Below are 16,507 nucleotides of genomic sequence, written 5' to 3' on the forward strand. Positions count from 1 at the left end.
ATAAAATAGTATTCATCACAGCATATTCTGTGCGTGATGAAGAGAGATATAAGATCTAGATGGTAGTCGAAAAATTTCTATTTAGTGATATATGGTTTCGATAAATGTCATGTGGGGCTTGTTAAAGGTCACTGTTTTTTTGCACACCTCGGGACACAAAGCTTTGCTCGCCTTTTGATCGTTCAGGGGCGTTTGCGGAAAGAAATGATTAACTAGATCAATCAGTGGAAGACATTTCCAGACCCGCAAATGTTTCAAGGAATAAAACGAGCTTCAAGCAGTTGAGAGCATGCCGGTTATGACAGGGTGAGGAAATGAGTTCTAAAAATAGGAGCTGAGTTCAAAAAAGACATTCGGCAGTATATACAATCACAACTCTCTGGTTTAACGTGCATGACAATCAGATTCAAGTCGAAACTTCACCGTTTAACTCAAGCCGTGAACCTGCGTGTGTACGATCGAGAGCCGACAAGCGATGGCAGGCTCGCTCATGGTTACACTTAATATAGTTCAATTTAATGAGAGTGTGTCAAACCAATCAGTGTAGCAGTGCAACACAACATACAATTAATCTCGTAAATGAATCGTGGAAAATAATTGTTTACTTGCTATGAGTTTTCGTCTCAACTCATGCCTCTCATACCAATGCTGGTATGACAGTTGGACATAAGGCGATGACGAGTAGAGGCGTTTAATTCACAGCAGGGAAACGCTATAAGACGTTTTATTGAGAACAAATTCAACATTATTCGAATATAATGCAGTATATTATTATGACGGGAAATTTTTACGCATTTGAATATCGTTTCGCCGAAATGTTTGGCATCACACAAGATAACATAATACCATATATATCGTCTCCTCTCTGAGAGCCCACAGTTATGGGTTTGAGTGCTGGGCAGACGCAGCGCGCTCGTGCTTGTGATAGCGTTATCAGGAACGTTACTTTGGGAGCTACGCCAGGCCAAGCTCTTACGTACTCCGTGTAGTTACAAGGCAACAAACTGCACAATTACTTTGCTAGTACATGGATGCAGTAGCATTTTGATATAAAGTAAAGTTGAATATTCAATAGATAAGATGCAAGTACAATACGATGCGAGTAGGATTCGACTGTGTCTAGTCTTGTTCATGGAATTAAATGCGGATGATAATTAGGCTTACCCGTGAAAAGAAGTGATTGGAATTATGATGTTTAGAAGTTTGGGCGAGAAGGAGAAGTCAGGTAGGAAACGTCTGTCAGACAGAAATAAATGTCCATTCAATTCTCTCATTAATTAATATGCTACTGAAATAATGTACTTTGCAGAGTAACATATAAAGGAGAGAGGAGATTAACATGACTAATGAGAAAGAGAAATATTTAACAAGTAGGTACTCACCTGTTCATCTAAATCAGACTCCAGAACATATTCTTCTTGGGCTGGAACTTCATTGGGATCGTCATAGAATTCTCTGCTGTTTTCGTCAGAATAATTTGAAGAGTTTGGAATAACTGTGGACATTTCTTGATTGTTCGTGCCGTCACTGAAGCTAGAAGTTACTACAGGAATGGCAGACGCGTGTTGACTTTCGTACGGCACTAAGGCATTAGAAGTTCGCTCATAAGATGATCCATTTGGATCCAGTATACTCTCTGAATACTTGTCGCTTTCTAATCCCATAGCCTTGGCATTGGAACGTTTGAAGCTGTCGGTATTGACGCTTTTAAGAATGGTCGTGGTGAGAGGAGGACCCATGTCACTATCGTGCAGGGCAGGTGAAGCACAGGTTGAAGGAGTATGTGTAGTTTTAACGTCCGTACCACATTGTGGTGCACACAGTGTACTTCTTGCAGCTCCCATTCTTGCAACGCCGTTAATGATCTGATCAATTGACGCAATACCACAAGGGCGAGTGCCGGTGAGACGAGCAACTCCGAAGTCTGATGGAGGACGTGGAGGCGCTCTCGGAGGAACAGCTCGGAACGCCCCTCTAGGTGCATCATGAGAATAATGAGGGGTGTGGTGATGAGAATGGCTACAACTTGACAAGTTTGTCTCTGAGGCATGCAGGTATCTATTGAGGGGAAGTCGTGAAGGCAGAGGACACGGACGTATTTTATCTAGTCCTTGGTCACTCTCTGAGCCATCTCTAAAGCTTCCTCTTTGTGCCCCAACTGAACCGTTGACTCCGTCACTAGCGGAAGAATCTCTTAAATCTTCCAGAGAACGACTGAATGAACGCTCGGATGGAGCATTCGGGCGACTAGACGAAGTTAGACAGGCAACAGGTAAACCATACACTTTAGGAGACAATTTCAATGACAGTTCTAAGTCTAATGAGTTTTGAGTTGCAGCAGAATTGGGAGTTGGCGTCGTTGATTTTTTCTTTACGTTAGCCGGCGAAAATGCCCGAACACTCAAAGGATGAATGCCGTCCGTATCAGACTCGCGCCTATTAATTTTTTGTGATACCTTAACCAAATGCTGTTGTTTATGCTGCAGGTATTTATGCATAGAATGCCGCATTGAATTAATATGAGGATCTGTTTCGCAAACGGGAGCAGCAGCTCTTTCAATGCCGACTGGATCAGGCATGGCTCTAACAGTCAACCTCTCAACATCGGATGGAGAGCTGCCCTCGATCGCAGGTGTCCTACAGCCTCTCATCTTCTCGTCACTGACGCTCGTTCTACCGTCGACGCCCTGAGCAGACCTGTTCTCGGCTCTGGCCATCGCAAGCGCCGACGCATGAAGTTCATCCGTGATACTTGACCGGCCGTCTGTGGTGGGAGCCTCTGAAGTGGAGGCGCAAGCTCTTGGTCTGCTACATTTTCGCCTATAGCTGTCAGTAGCACCGATCTTCATATAATCGCTTAAATTGTTATTGCAGGAATGAGAAGCAGAAATATCAATATCTTTATCATCTCCCATCGCACAATTTCCAGCTATGCTGTCTCGGTCACAAGAATGTTCTGTACCGTTCAGCCTAAAATTGTCACTTGGCACTATTGCAATATCACTATCAAGCGAGGATTTGGCACACTTGGGATCACACATTTGTAATCTATCACGAGCGTTAATGGCACGATAGTTCACTTTATTAGAGCACGACGCGTTTCTTTCCGCGCTATTAGTACGTGGATTCGTATTGCTATTGCCTGTCCGTAGGCCACTGTCACTGGCATCGCCAGCCAGCACATTACTGCCAAGACTTCCGCTCATTACTGGCAAATTATAATTAATGTTACTTCTAAGATTATCTACAGTGGCTTGTAAACTATCTAAATGGTTATTAGGTCTAGAATTTGCATTCGTACTAGCATTATTACTATTGGCACCGCTTGAATTGCTGTTGTTTCGACTATTGTTAACTAAATGGTAGTTTTGTATCCTAAGCCGTTGGTTATCGTCCACTTCGACGACAAAAACCCTGTCCATGTGGCGATAGAGATGGCTGCCTCCTTCGTCTCTGAACCCGATTCCTGAATCTGAATTAGATGAATTTGACGACGTATTGGAATGTTGGGGAGACATTTGAGCGTCATCTGCCATGCCCACGTTGTTTCCACCATTGTCAAAATTAAATCCTGGCTGAGATCTATACAGACTCATAATCGTATGAAGAATAGGGTCAGCTGTGTCGGGAAATTCCTTGCAGTGGGTCACAGGTGCATTATCTTCAGCCGTTGTGCATTCAATTCGGAAAGTTTTGGCTCTACGAGCGTGGTCGTTGTGCTCTACCATGCTGGGATCTACCATGAACACGTGACACGAAGAAGAGACTCCTTGTTCGTTGCGCCCATTTCCTTTCCCGTCATTACTTACATCGCTAAATTCGTCACTAGAGGAACCATGCACAGTTACCAGACCGAAAAATTTCTTGTCATCTGCATACACACCGCAGAAAGTGATTCGCTCGGCTGGGTACTGAGCAAGGGTAATACCATGAGGGTTCGTCAAGACAACCCTTTCATTAAAAACGGACATCAGGACGAGAGTGTGAACTTTCTTTTCGATGCGCAGCCTTCTAATGCAGTTTTTAATGGCAGTCAGTCTGGATCCACCTTGAGAATCTTTGGGTACTTCTATGGTACCTAAGTACCCAACAACTGCTCGGTAGAGGGACTCGCCAAGGTCAGGGGGAGGGCCCTTTAATTGTAGTTCGGCCAGGGTTGGATAAAGAATTTTGTTAATTTCTTGTTCGGTGATGATCCTTACGTCATCTAATGCACTGCTCGTATGACCATGTTGGTTTTGCTGGTGATGACGCAACATGAGTTGGTGGTATTGCTTATCGTATATTTGTTGAGTTTGAGCACCTTGATTAACTTGAATATGAGGCTGCATTTGCTGCACAAGTTGCTGGTTTTTCGTTTGGTGTTGATATTGGTCATTATCGAGTGGGGTAGTGTGGTGTGGATGAGGGGGCGGCATCTGTTGAGATGATTGCAGTTGTCTATGATATCCTTTAGGTGAGAATGGTGCGTGTAAACTCTGATGATGAGGGTGCGGGTGACAAGACTGTTGGTAAAAATGAGAGTGCAGGTTTTGCCGGGGTGGACGATTGTGAGTAGGATGTGGCAAGTGCGGCCTCACATGCTGTTGCATTAGCTGTTGACCGTTGATAAACTGAATTTTGTTTTTAACGATTTTCTCTCCTTTCACAGGAGACTGCCTTGACCTGGCAACTTGATCGATTTGCTGGTCTTCGAAATGACGCGTAGGGGTAATGTTGCTGTTCTGGCGGTTGTCACCGAATGCCAATGGCATAAAGCGTCTTCTTGTAGGTGATGAACATTGCAATGGAGGCTGAAGTAATGAAGATTGCGAATCTGGCAATTGCCCGGCAGCATTGTGAATGGAAGCACTTGGAGGAGGATAAACGTTGGGAAGTTTAGAAGGAAAAGATTCCGGCCAATCTCTGTCGGAAAGCAGGGCTGCTTCTCCGAGCTGAATGGCTGCTCGTTCGCTGAAAATTGCACCACTCTGGAGATCACGCACTACACGCTCAGCTCTCGTTTGCTGTTGTTTGTGCCGCAAACGATTAGGGAACTTTGGCTTCTGTCGATTAACTGCAACGTATTCGTCGTCAGAGCTGTCGGAATAATAATTTTCGGCTATCTGCAGCTTGAGGAGCTTAGACATTCCAATAATCCTAACGACGTCATCATGTGTGGACTTGCTGACATTTTGCCCATTAACAGCAATCAAATAATCACCGAGGCGAAGGCCCGATCTCTCGGCTGATGATCCCGGCACGATGTAGGAGAGCATGCAGGGCGCTTGCCCGCTGATGGTGAAGCCGAAGCCATTCTTGCCCTTCGTGATTTCGACGGTCCTAACACCGTACGTAGGGCGCTTCTTGCGACGCCGGTTGCCTCCTGAAACTCCATTGGGAGTCGCAGATACTCCAACACCTGTTCCTCCTCCACCTCCTGCCTCCCTGAACAACGGGAACAAGCAAATTAAAAGATGCGCAAGCAGATGCAAATAAGCCGATAATTTACTGAACATGAATTAAACACAACTTACAGACTGACTAAACTAAAATCTGCAACAGTAAAAAAATTAAAACTTTTTGATTCTTGGATAAAATAAGCCGAGTCGTAAATCTGTTAACAGCTAAAAGAGCTCAACGTTTCTTACTTGAATGATGATTCACGCGTAGCAATGATAATAGCATAACTATATAGGAGCGACTTTTTATTCAGGTAAAATGTGTGCGTACGTAAATACCATGATGCGCCTGCTTGCTAAATAATTTTTCATGCAATTTCTACTCGAATATGAAACTTTTACGACTTAAGTTTTGTATGGATACTGACAACAGAAAAACGAATAAATTATTTCCGATGTTGGTGCATGTCAATCTTGTACATTAGGATTTACATAGATTTTCCTCAATATTTCACGAACAAAATAATGAAACCAAGTACATTTATACCCAAGTAAATTGAATTACAAATTGGTCTGAGGACCGAAAAAGCATTGGCTCCACTTACCAAAACATGGTCGTATCATTTTTACTTCTCGGTGCTTCCATTTCTTGAGCGGAGCATGAAGTGACTTGTTAGATCGTCACGACCACTGCTGAGCAAGGAAGTAATTTTTTCTGGTCGCTTGTAGATATTAGAGGACGATGCTGTACAACTTGGATCAAAGGGATCATGAGGTAGTACCAGCGGAGTGTTGTTCAATTTCCAGGGGCTCGAAAATCGGGGCATTCTGAACGGCAATCCGTGCTAATATTCGCCCAAACCTGAAAGAGAAAAAATTAATTAATAAATCGTTTAACAGAGCTCTAAATTATAGATGAATAGATAACGAGTTTGAAAAATTGTGATAATAGAGGTAAAGCATACAAGTTGCTGGTAGAGGCGGGACGTTAACAGAGTTGCTGGTAGAGGCGGGACGTTAACAGAGTTGCTGGTAGAGGCGAGACGTAAACAGCTTCCTTGGCGTAACCCCATAAGAATAGTCACATGGGGTGAGATCAGGTGATCTCGGAGGCCAGAATTAAGTGTAGAGCCAGATCTTCATTTCCTATGCGTCCTACTCCACGCTCAGGAAGTGACCGATTGTCACTTCCTGAGGGGACAAGGGGGGCATATAGAACATTCGTAAATAGGTAAAAAAAAAACTCTGAATCTTTCTCTTTCCATTAGGGTACTAATTAGACATTTTGAATTCGTGCCTAAAAAATACGAATTTATTAAATTGGGTCCGTCATGTAGAATAACCCTACATCTTTTTCGAGAACGATTGCTTTTCTGAACTGATTTCCCTAATGAAAATTCATGACCTTCCACCATTGATATTAGTTATCTGCTCGCATTCGAAGTTAATTAAAATCTTGACTGTCACGCAATTTTCAGCCCTGCATACGTACACGTTTCGACCTGTCGCTTCTCTGTACCATCGTTTGTCAGTAAAATTTTTGAGAGCATTTCACGGCAATTTAGAGTCTTTATTTTATTTTTATTCTATTTTATAATAATTGAGAGGCCAGTATGGATGCGAAATTATCACCGTCAGAAAATAAAATTGGATACGACATGTATCCAGTTTTATTTTTATTATTTAATTTTTATTTATTTCAAGACTGAATCACAGTCTTGATTTGAAATTCATTATTTTAATTGAAATTCGGCGAATGTGGAAACACTGTAGCGGCCACGAAATATAAAATGTAATTATACTGAATTCTTTACTTGAAGACAGTGAAGTTGATTCCCAGACAAGCAGCGTGAAACGAGACTAATTATTTGTTAAAAAGAATTTTAAAAATCACTATTTCTTTTTTTTTTTTTAAGAAAGAGTTGGATTGATAATAATGGACATGGCGAATTTCGCCGTGAAGTCATTGGTTAAACTTTTTTACATCGTTATTTTCATTATTTTATTTCCTTAATTAATTGAAGTGGATTTTGATAATGCTCTATTGATCATAAAAAATCATTTTCATGACCACCTTTTCGATTTTCGGTTCATGCAAGCCACCATTCCAAGAAAAAACTATTGATGTTAGTGCTGACGTATCACGAGTTTAATTTCATAGCGGCATAAAAATGGCATGTAAACATAACTCATATTTAGAGTCCCACAAAATAGCGCAAGCTACGAGTCATCTCGTAGATTGGGTATATTGGGTATAACGCGCATTCAACGCATTGAGGGCGAGGAGACACGAAGCAATGCTTGACTTTTGCGTTAGAGGGATAAAGCTTGAACTTTGTAAGAAAATAAACATTTCTGGAATACTTTTAACGACTAGCAAATCGGACGAAAATTATCATTTGTCGTCCAATATTATTACTATTATCACCTGTCGTGAAATAGCGTACAAAATTATCATTTGTCGTAGTCGAAAGCGTACAACTAATTCAATATGCAGGCTCAACGTTCGACGAATATTTGGTATATTTTTCAGCTATAAGCTGATATTTATGTTTTCATTGGCTGACAGACGTCAGGCGAGGCTTGAGTAAGCATCAAGATAAAATTCAATCACGATTGGAAATAAATTCACTCTCCTCTCAACTGAATTTTCATATTATCAGAAGTATGATCAATTTCATATAGTATAAGAGTGGACAAATTTCAAGATGCACAAGGCTTACTAAAACACTTTATCTTACATTATTGAATAACTTAAATATACTGCAAAACATGATCAAACACTATTGTATCTAATCTTTGCTTTACGTTTCCTCTCATCGCTTGAAATATTTAGCAACTCACAATTTTTTCATGAATTATGCATATTTAAATACTTGACATTTACACGTACTGTCGATGCAGTCGAACAGAAGATGTGGAACAGACCCGGAACGTGCCACATCGTTTCTATCATATCTTTCCGTAGGCAAAAACGATTTTAGACCCGTCTGTCCCGTCATAGAACCGTCTGTCCCGTTATAGAACCGTCTGTCCCATTATAGAACCGTCTGTCCCGTTATAGAACCGTCTGTCCCGTTATAGAACCGTCTGTCACCGTCATAGAACCGTCTGTCCCGTCATAGAACCGTCTGCCCATCCCATCATAGAACCGTCTGTACCGTCATAGAACCGTCTGTACCGTCATAGAACCGTCTGTACCGTCATAGAACCGTCTGTCCCGTCATAGAACTGTCTGTGCCGTCATAGAACCGTCTGCCCATCCCATCATAGAACCGTCTGTACCGTCATAGAACCGTCTGCCCATCCCATCATAGAACCGTCTGCCCATCCCATCATAGAACCGTCTGTTCCGTCATAGAACCGTCTGTTCCGTCATAGAACCGTCTGTCCCGTCATAGAACTGTCTGTCCTATCATAGAACCGTCTGTGCCCTCATAGTACCGTCTGCCCTGTCATAGAACCGTCTGTTCCATCATAGAACCGTCTGTCCTATCATAGTGAATTCTGTTCCGTCATAGAACCGTCTGTTCCGTCATAGAACCGTCTATCCCGTCATAGAACCGTCTGTCCCGCCTGAGTACCGTCTGTTCAGTCATACTGTCATAGTACCGTTATTTCCGTCATAGAACGGTCCATTTGTTTTTTATTTCAGTCGAAAAAATGATCGGAACATAGAAATTTAAAAACCAAAAAATCTTGAATATTTTGGATAGATATCAGAATGGAAAGCCTGCAATTTGAGGAATTATTCACTGACGCGGCTCTAGCCTCAACCATGATGTCAGAAACAGTTTAAATTCATCTATTTTGATGAATACCAGTTTTTAGAAGATAAAGTATAACAATACTATTATTTTGATGTCAGTTCAACAAAACGACAGATGCAGAAATTTTTCCTGAAGCAGACGTTCGATCGGTACATAACACAACAGATTTATTAGGTATATTTTGAATTCACCTACTTGAATTAACATTATATAGATTTTAATTTCCCCAACAAGAGCAATGATGAAACTTTTTAGGATTGATGCCAATCCCAAACTGCAAAAGCATACTAGTTACTTTCAATAGCGGGAGATAGTTACGCACATACTGAGATAGCAAAACAGGTTGCTTGCATTCCCTTTGTTGCGAAATTCCTGTTGCACCACAGAATTTCGGTTCCGCATTACGTTCGAGTAATCGATAATCGATCAACTAGCCTAACTTCTATATAATTACTCATAAATTACCGTATATATGTTGCTTCACGAATCAAGTCTATCTCGCAGTTTGCACATAGCGCAAGGCATCAGATGGATCATGGATCACTTTTTAAGATGCGTAGCGATCTCCTCAACTCCAAGATATCTGGGTTGCAATCAGTTTTTGGTTGTTACGCAAGACATACCAGTTAAGCACGTTTCAAAATAGCATATATTCGCATGTTGTAGATAAAAAATTTTTGGGTAGAACTTCAAGGCAAGGCAGAAGTGTTTTACTCGAGCACGGGCAAGAGAGAGAGAAACAGCCCGGAGGCTATTTTTTTCATCTCCTGAGATGGCAATTAGAAGGTGCTTCAAACTTACCCATTTCTTAACTGCGAAGCGCCTAACGGTGTTGCACTACACTTTTGACACTGGGCATTATGTTATTCGAATTTTATTACAACTTTAACACTTATTAACTATTACGGGTAAGTTAAAAGGGTAAATGCACCATGAGCGGAGAAGAACCTGCACCCACACAACGACATTGTTCAGTCACCACTAGCGCCACCTGTGAGTAGTCGGAGAAACTACTCACAAAAGTCTTCACCACCATTGCGTTAAAAACTATTTGCATTAAAAATTACATTACGTAATACTCGATAGAAGCAATAAGTTCATCATTGACTTGCAAAATTGTGTATCCTTAATTAAAAGGGGATAAAATCTAAAATTTAATCGGTGATGAGAGGTGCCGCGACCCTGTATCGGATATTTCATTCTTCCGATAATTTTTTTTAAGAAAAGCTCTGACCATTTAACTACGTAGAGGAAAATTATTTATTGTATTATTGTGTAACTAACGTTTATATCTAAGTTATTATTTAAGGTGTCTCAAATCTTTCCATATAATACATTTATGTTGTAACAAATTATCATGTCAAATCAATTAAATTCTACATACCATATATCGACAGGCCTTTCAACCGGTGCAAAACAATAATGAATCTATTAAACTGAAAAAGAGCATGAATGCTTGCTTTTAAATTTAGAGCGCGAGGCGGCTTGTCCTATCAAGGTGCTATTTAAACCACGTTGAAAACGTTCACGGGTCAAACTCATTCGACAAAAGCTGTTGAATTAAAATAAGGGAGGGTGGTGACCTTAGGTAAGACCTTTGAATCAGCCCAAGCGGCTCAGAGGCATGCGTAAAAATTCGAAAAGAAAATGACAATTTTTATAACGAAAAATTCATAACCCGAAGCTTCTAGGGGACTAAAATATAAGCATTTAAAAATGTTTTGTAAAATATCCAACGAAATGAACATTCTAAACATCCAAAGTGACTAAAATATATTCAGAGTAATAATTCACACGCATGCTAAAGAAGCATCAAGAGCATAATTATTTAGTATGGTTGGTATTCATTCAATTTTATTTTATTCCATTAAATTTATGTAATTCTTTCCATCCTCTTCTGTTCTGTCTCCTTTCACACGCTCTGTAGATATCTCATCGCATTTTCCTTCCTAGTCATTGTGTTGTCACAGTCAAACGCACAAGTTCTCCAATCTACTCACATGTTTTCTCATGCCTTTACGCCCGTACTCACACTCATCCGTTCCAGTATCAGCTGCCCATGCTACCATTACATTCCTTATATTTCTTAAATACTTCTTTCCTCATATATTCCTAAAGCTAAAAATCATTAAACATATTCATACATTTTCATGTTCCCATTATAGGTTGTAGCTTCTTTAAAATAAACATATTAAGCTAGCCGTTTTTTTCCTGTTAATTAATGGTTCTTCTAAAAATTACAAACTCCTTTTTTTATTCCAGAAGAAGTTTTTTTTTTCATTTTTCTCCAGAAGTTCCAGTGTTTAACGTTATCAGTACTGCGATGCTGTTCTCCGATTTCCTATCGCCGATTTCCTATCGCCGATCTAAAAACAGGTCCTTCGACCACAGCTTTTCCAATAGTTATTTCAAACGATTGTTTGAAATAGCTACTATACTTCCACCGGGTTCGATATTGTGCTATGCATTTCAAGTCTGAACATATGTTTCGTATCATTATACGCATACACATCTAATCCATACCTAATACCAAGTACTGCCACATTTGTGTATTGATCCTCAGGAATCATGCGCATGCGTAATAGTGCGTAAAAAAACTAAAATGAAATGCCAAAAATTACTTTCAATTTAAAAAATCCAGGCACAAGGCTGCTGCTCGCGCTGCTTAAATAAACAACTTAACACTTGTGCTTTGATTAAAAGTATGGTGAACATCTCCAGTGCATGCCGAATTGCCGATGTAGAAACTTAATGAGTACGGTTAAAGGATTTTAATGTGCGGTTGAATTGCTGAAGATAGCTACGGTAGATAGGTTTTGATGACCTGTCTAATTTCACTGAGTGGATGCCCGAGTTAGTGCGCCTCGTTTTAGCTGTCCAGACTGAGTCTCGCTCCAACCACTCACGTTAGAAGACGCTGCCAGCTCCCTCTATGTTTCTGTACACCCGCTGTAAATATGCTGTGGCAAGTTAATTATTTGAGGCTGATGAACGACATAATGTTTTGATGATAGAGTCATAATTCTTAGCCCTTAATAAGTCACATTGCATTAATTAAAAGTGAAATAATTGCGTATTTATGAATATCCAATACGGCAATACCCAAACTCTTTTTCACAAAAGGAAATTACGTAGAAAACTGCACATTACTGGATCATAAATTTAAGAGACAATAAATTCAAAACTAACCTGCATGCATTAATAACCATTTATTTAACATTACCTGAAGACTGAAGTACATTGGTTCAACCCTGCGGCGACACTCAAAATACAGCGAAATAAAGCAGACTACCCACTATTGCATTGAAGTTAACAAATCAGTTAAAACTACTCAAATTATCGCATATTATTATGAAACATACTTTCATCGTATAGGATAAGCCAAAATGTAAAATAAATTATCGCATTCCTGTGACAAGGCCTCGAGGAGGATAGCAAAGGATCCGACTTTCAGAAATTTCCTGCATAAATTTATTTGCACTTTTGGAAGTTGGAAACAGTGGAAGAGGCGCGCACAGCAGTGACAGGTCCTCAGTCCTCTTGTTCAATAATTTCTTTTGATGAGTCATATGGGCAGCTAGCTCAGGCCTTTAACAGCCACTGGCGTGCATACTGGCAGACTCAGGTTGCTGCTACTGGTTGTGGCCAATTCAGATACAACCTTGATGGATGCATCACTTATATAGATTATAGCTCTCTGACTAGATCTCTGCAGTGTGCGGTGGCCCGCCTTCGTCTGGGCCATGCAGGCGTGGGTGCCAGAAATAATTCATCTGCAGAAATCTTGCGGTTCTGGAAATGGTGGGAACTGGGAATTTAGTGGGAAAGCTCTAGTCACGGCCCTAAAGATTGATGTTTTCCACATTTGCCGTAATACAGTCCAGAGTGCCAGGATTGACGCAGAGAGGCGCCGGTTTGATCCCAGGTTCCCAGCTCTGTTTGCCAGTTTCTGGTCAGAATTGGCAAGGAGGCCGGGCAGGGTGGAATTCTAGAAATGGAGGTTCACTTATAAAAAAGCTTTCCACTCAAGGTGAAATGCTTTCCCTAGATACAGTGCTCTGCACTCTGCAGTCTGTCAGGTGAGTGACTATAAATGAAAAGGAGGATCAAAAGTGGACAAACTGTTTCAATTGTATAGTACCTCAGATTTGCTATAAAATTGTTTAAATGTCTCTTTTTTTTATAGATATTTTCTATTTTTCTTTTATTTAATGGATTTTTTGAAAATTTTCCAGGTTTTTTGTTTGTAATGATCAAGTTTAAGTTAAGTACCTATTACCCTGGACCAGAATATGGAAGGCCTCTGTAAGTCTGTTGCTTGCTCTCCAAAGGGAACTTTTTTGAGCAACATGAAGGAACCCAGGCTGTGTCGCTGCGACACTGGCTAATGGCTTTGATTCTGCCTGAAGAGGCTGAAGTCATGCAGACTAGTATAGTGTGCTGCTGCCTGACTCAGAAAGTCAGAATTGAACGTGCCGGTGTTAGATGTCACTTGCTGCCTTGCACAGATTCAACATGACTTGACTACATGAGCGAATCAGACTAGACTCCTTCAGTCCTGCCGCTCCTGCGTGCTGCGTTGGGAACTTGTTTGCATTCGAGAAAAGACAAGAGGCTTTGTTACCGGTTTGCAAATGAAAACCAGGACAATTTTCAGCACTCCATGGGCAAGGTGGCCCAGTGGTTACCGTAATTATTATACAGGATTGGAATTTTCCTACTTGTTTCTGAAATCTCGCAGCTCCAACGTGATAAATTTTTAATACAATTAGAATCTCGTGGCCCGATTGTGCACTTTTGTTAACAATTAGATAGGAAATAATTCATCTGCAGAAATCTTGCGGTTCTGCTTCTGGAAATGGTGGGAAAGTTCTAGTCACGGCCCTAAGGCCTAAAGATAGACGTTTTCCACATTTGCCGTAATACAGTCCAGAGTGCCAGGATTGACGCAGACCAGGTCAGGCAGGTCTCATACAGTGGCAATAGTCGTTGGAATTTCAACGACTTTCGCTGAAGTTATCGACCAATTTTTTTTACTTTACAATGACTTTCGAGCTAAAATAATAGGTCATTTATCTTTTTCAACGACTGTCAACTAATGGGACTCTTCCACAATAAACTTATGACGACTGCCAACAAGCGACTTAGCGAGACCCGACAAGATACGACTGCGGTACTGACTAAAACCCAGACCCCTACAGCGCATTATGAGCGGCGGATGTAAAATGTTCAGCCCCGGGACAACGCAACCATCATATGTATTGAAGCTTGCAAAAATAATCGGACAGATTATGCCAGTGTTTTTTTTTCACTTAGAAGCTAGAATCGAACTTTCTTGAGGAAATTTTTTGCATGTTACATTTTTATTTTAACCTTGACATGTAACTGTGTCATGACATGTACTGTGTGGAATTCTGTATAGTTAATATATTCTCATGTTAATATATGAAAACGTATCGAAAAATCAACCCGGTATTATTGCAGATTAACTACATCCAAAAAAAAGGGTGTTTTTTTTTTTTTAATTATATGTTTTTTGGGGTGTAGATTATGAATCTGAAATCCATTTTTGGCGGTCGGCATCGGAAAACCGATTTTTTTCGCGACTTACTAACATGGGGGTTACGTAACTTACGTTACCCACTCACCTTTATTTACTAACATGGGGGTTACGTAACTTACGTTACCCACTCACCTTTATATAAAGGGTCGGATTGTTCATCGAAATTTTACAAAAAGCTCTTAGGTTGGGTTAAGTCAGCCAAGTTCCTTTTTTTAGATAGCATTTTGATCTAAAAGGAACCTGGGCGAACCAACCCAACCTGCGAGTTGGCGTTAGGTTGTGATCTCTCGATGTGGCAATGTATCTCCAGATTTATGGACAAAGAAGACGAAAATGTTACCCGTTGCAGTNAATGAACGCATGGAACTAAAACAAAGCTTAATATAAAGGAAAAACTAGAGAAGTGACGGAATTACCTACGATGTCGGAATATACCGCGTTTACCCTACATTGATGATGGAACTAAAACAAAGCTTAATATAAAGGAAAAACTAGAGAGGTGACGGAATTACCCATGATGTCGGAATATACCGCGTTTACCCTAGATGGTCCAGTCTGAGTAGAATAGAAAATAGAATCAATAGATAGGGTAAACGCGGTATATTCTGATACATTAATGATGCATCAAGAAATGAAAAACTATAAAAAAATAACCGTATGCTAGTCTGGAAAAGTCCTATTTTTGTCTGAAATATCGCGGCTCTAATATCATATAATTTCAGTAGGTATGAAATCTCGCGGCTCAAAGTTCAAGACTGCAAAATGCTGTGAATGTTCTGCAATGTTATTGTTAAGAATTGGTGACAGGTCTACAGCCTTATAAATGCTGAAACCGCTATTATATTGATATGGGTATTCTGGCCCTCTGGGTCTGGGATGATAGCTAGGGTAAACGCGGTATATTCCGACACTTTAAGGACGCATCGAGAAATGAAAAACTATGAAAAAAACATATGCGTTACGTAAGTTCTGTTGCCTTCACATGACTCTCAAAATACTTCACTACGCGTCAGCAACGATGAAACGTCACAAAATGTTGCCATATTTATTAAAAAGCCTTTAGAATGGAAACCTACCAAATCCCTATATTCAAAACAAAGCTTAATATAAAGGAAAAACTAGAGAGGTGACGGAATTACTCACGATGTTGGAATATACTGCGTTTACCCTATCTATCCTCCAGCAACAGGGTCTTGAGTGACAGCCCTTGCTCTGGTTTTATTTCCATTTGTAATGAAAAATCTTGAGATAAGAGGTGTAACACAGTAACACTTGCACCTGCTATATGACATTTTGTAGTGATAGAGGTTCTTGAGAGTGGAGGATGTGTTCCCAAACTTCCCATCATTAGCCTTGTAAATATTGCCACATAGTTTACATTGGCTGCTGGTCTAGCTGACACCTTGTGACCTCTGTCATTTTGAGTTGTACCAGCTTTGAGCTCCTAAAAAATTTTCAAATGTTGCCTTTGACTCTTGACATCTTGCACTGCAGAGAAAAGAGGACCATTCCAGTCCACAGTCTTCTAATTCTCTGACTAATAGACAATGTGGATGTCACAAACTTGCAATGCGCACCTGAACTTGTATGGAACACTTATACTGAACTTGTACAATTATTGCATAAGGCTTGGTTAAAGGCTAGACATCAACATTCACTCAATCAATATTCAGCCATACATTGCTAAATCTGCCACTAATTTACCTGCTAAATTAGTTTTTCAGCCAAATGTCTTCACATCTGCACATGACTTTCAATTGCTCATTAACAATCAGGAGCTAACTTGTTATTCG

General features: G+C 40.4%; 1 protein-coding gene across 1 annotated transcript in view; it reads right to left on the reverse strand.

The window, feature by feature from the left end:
- The window catches only part of LOC108682652, a 32,549-nt gene extending 22,429 nt beyond the window's left edge, over positions 1 to 10,120 (reverse strand). The window contains exons 1-3 of the mRNA XM_047882433.1: positions 9,953 to 10,120; positions 5,987 to 6,243; positions 1,383 to 5,427 (exon numbers count right to left, since the gene is read on the reverse strand). Coding sequence (XP_047738389.1) covers positions 1,383 to 5,427; positions 5,987 to 6,027 — 4,086 coding nt within the window. The 5' untranslated portion in view covers positions 6,028 to 6,243; positions 9,953 to 10,120. The remainder of the gene's footprint in view (positions 1 to 1,382; positions 5,428 to 5,986; positions 6,244 to 9,952) is intronic.
- Positions 10,121 to 16,507: the final 6,387 nt, after the last annotated feature.

The sequence above is a fragment of the Hyalella azteca genome, unplaced genomic scaffold (assembly GCF_000764305.2).
Source record: "Hyalella azteca isolate HAZT.00-mixed unplaced genomic scaffold, Hazt_2.0.2 contig10446, whole genome shotgun sequence".
Classification (NCBI taxonomy): Eukaryota; Metazoa; Arthropoda; class Malacostraca; order Amphipoda; family Hyalellidae; genus Hyalella; species Hyalella azteca.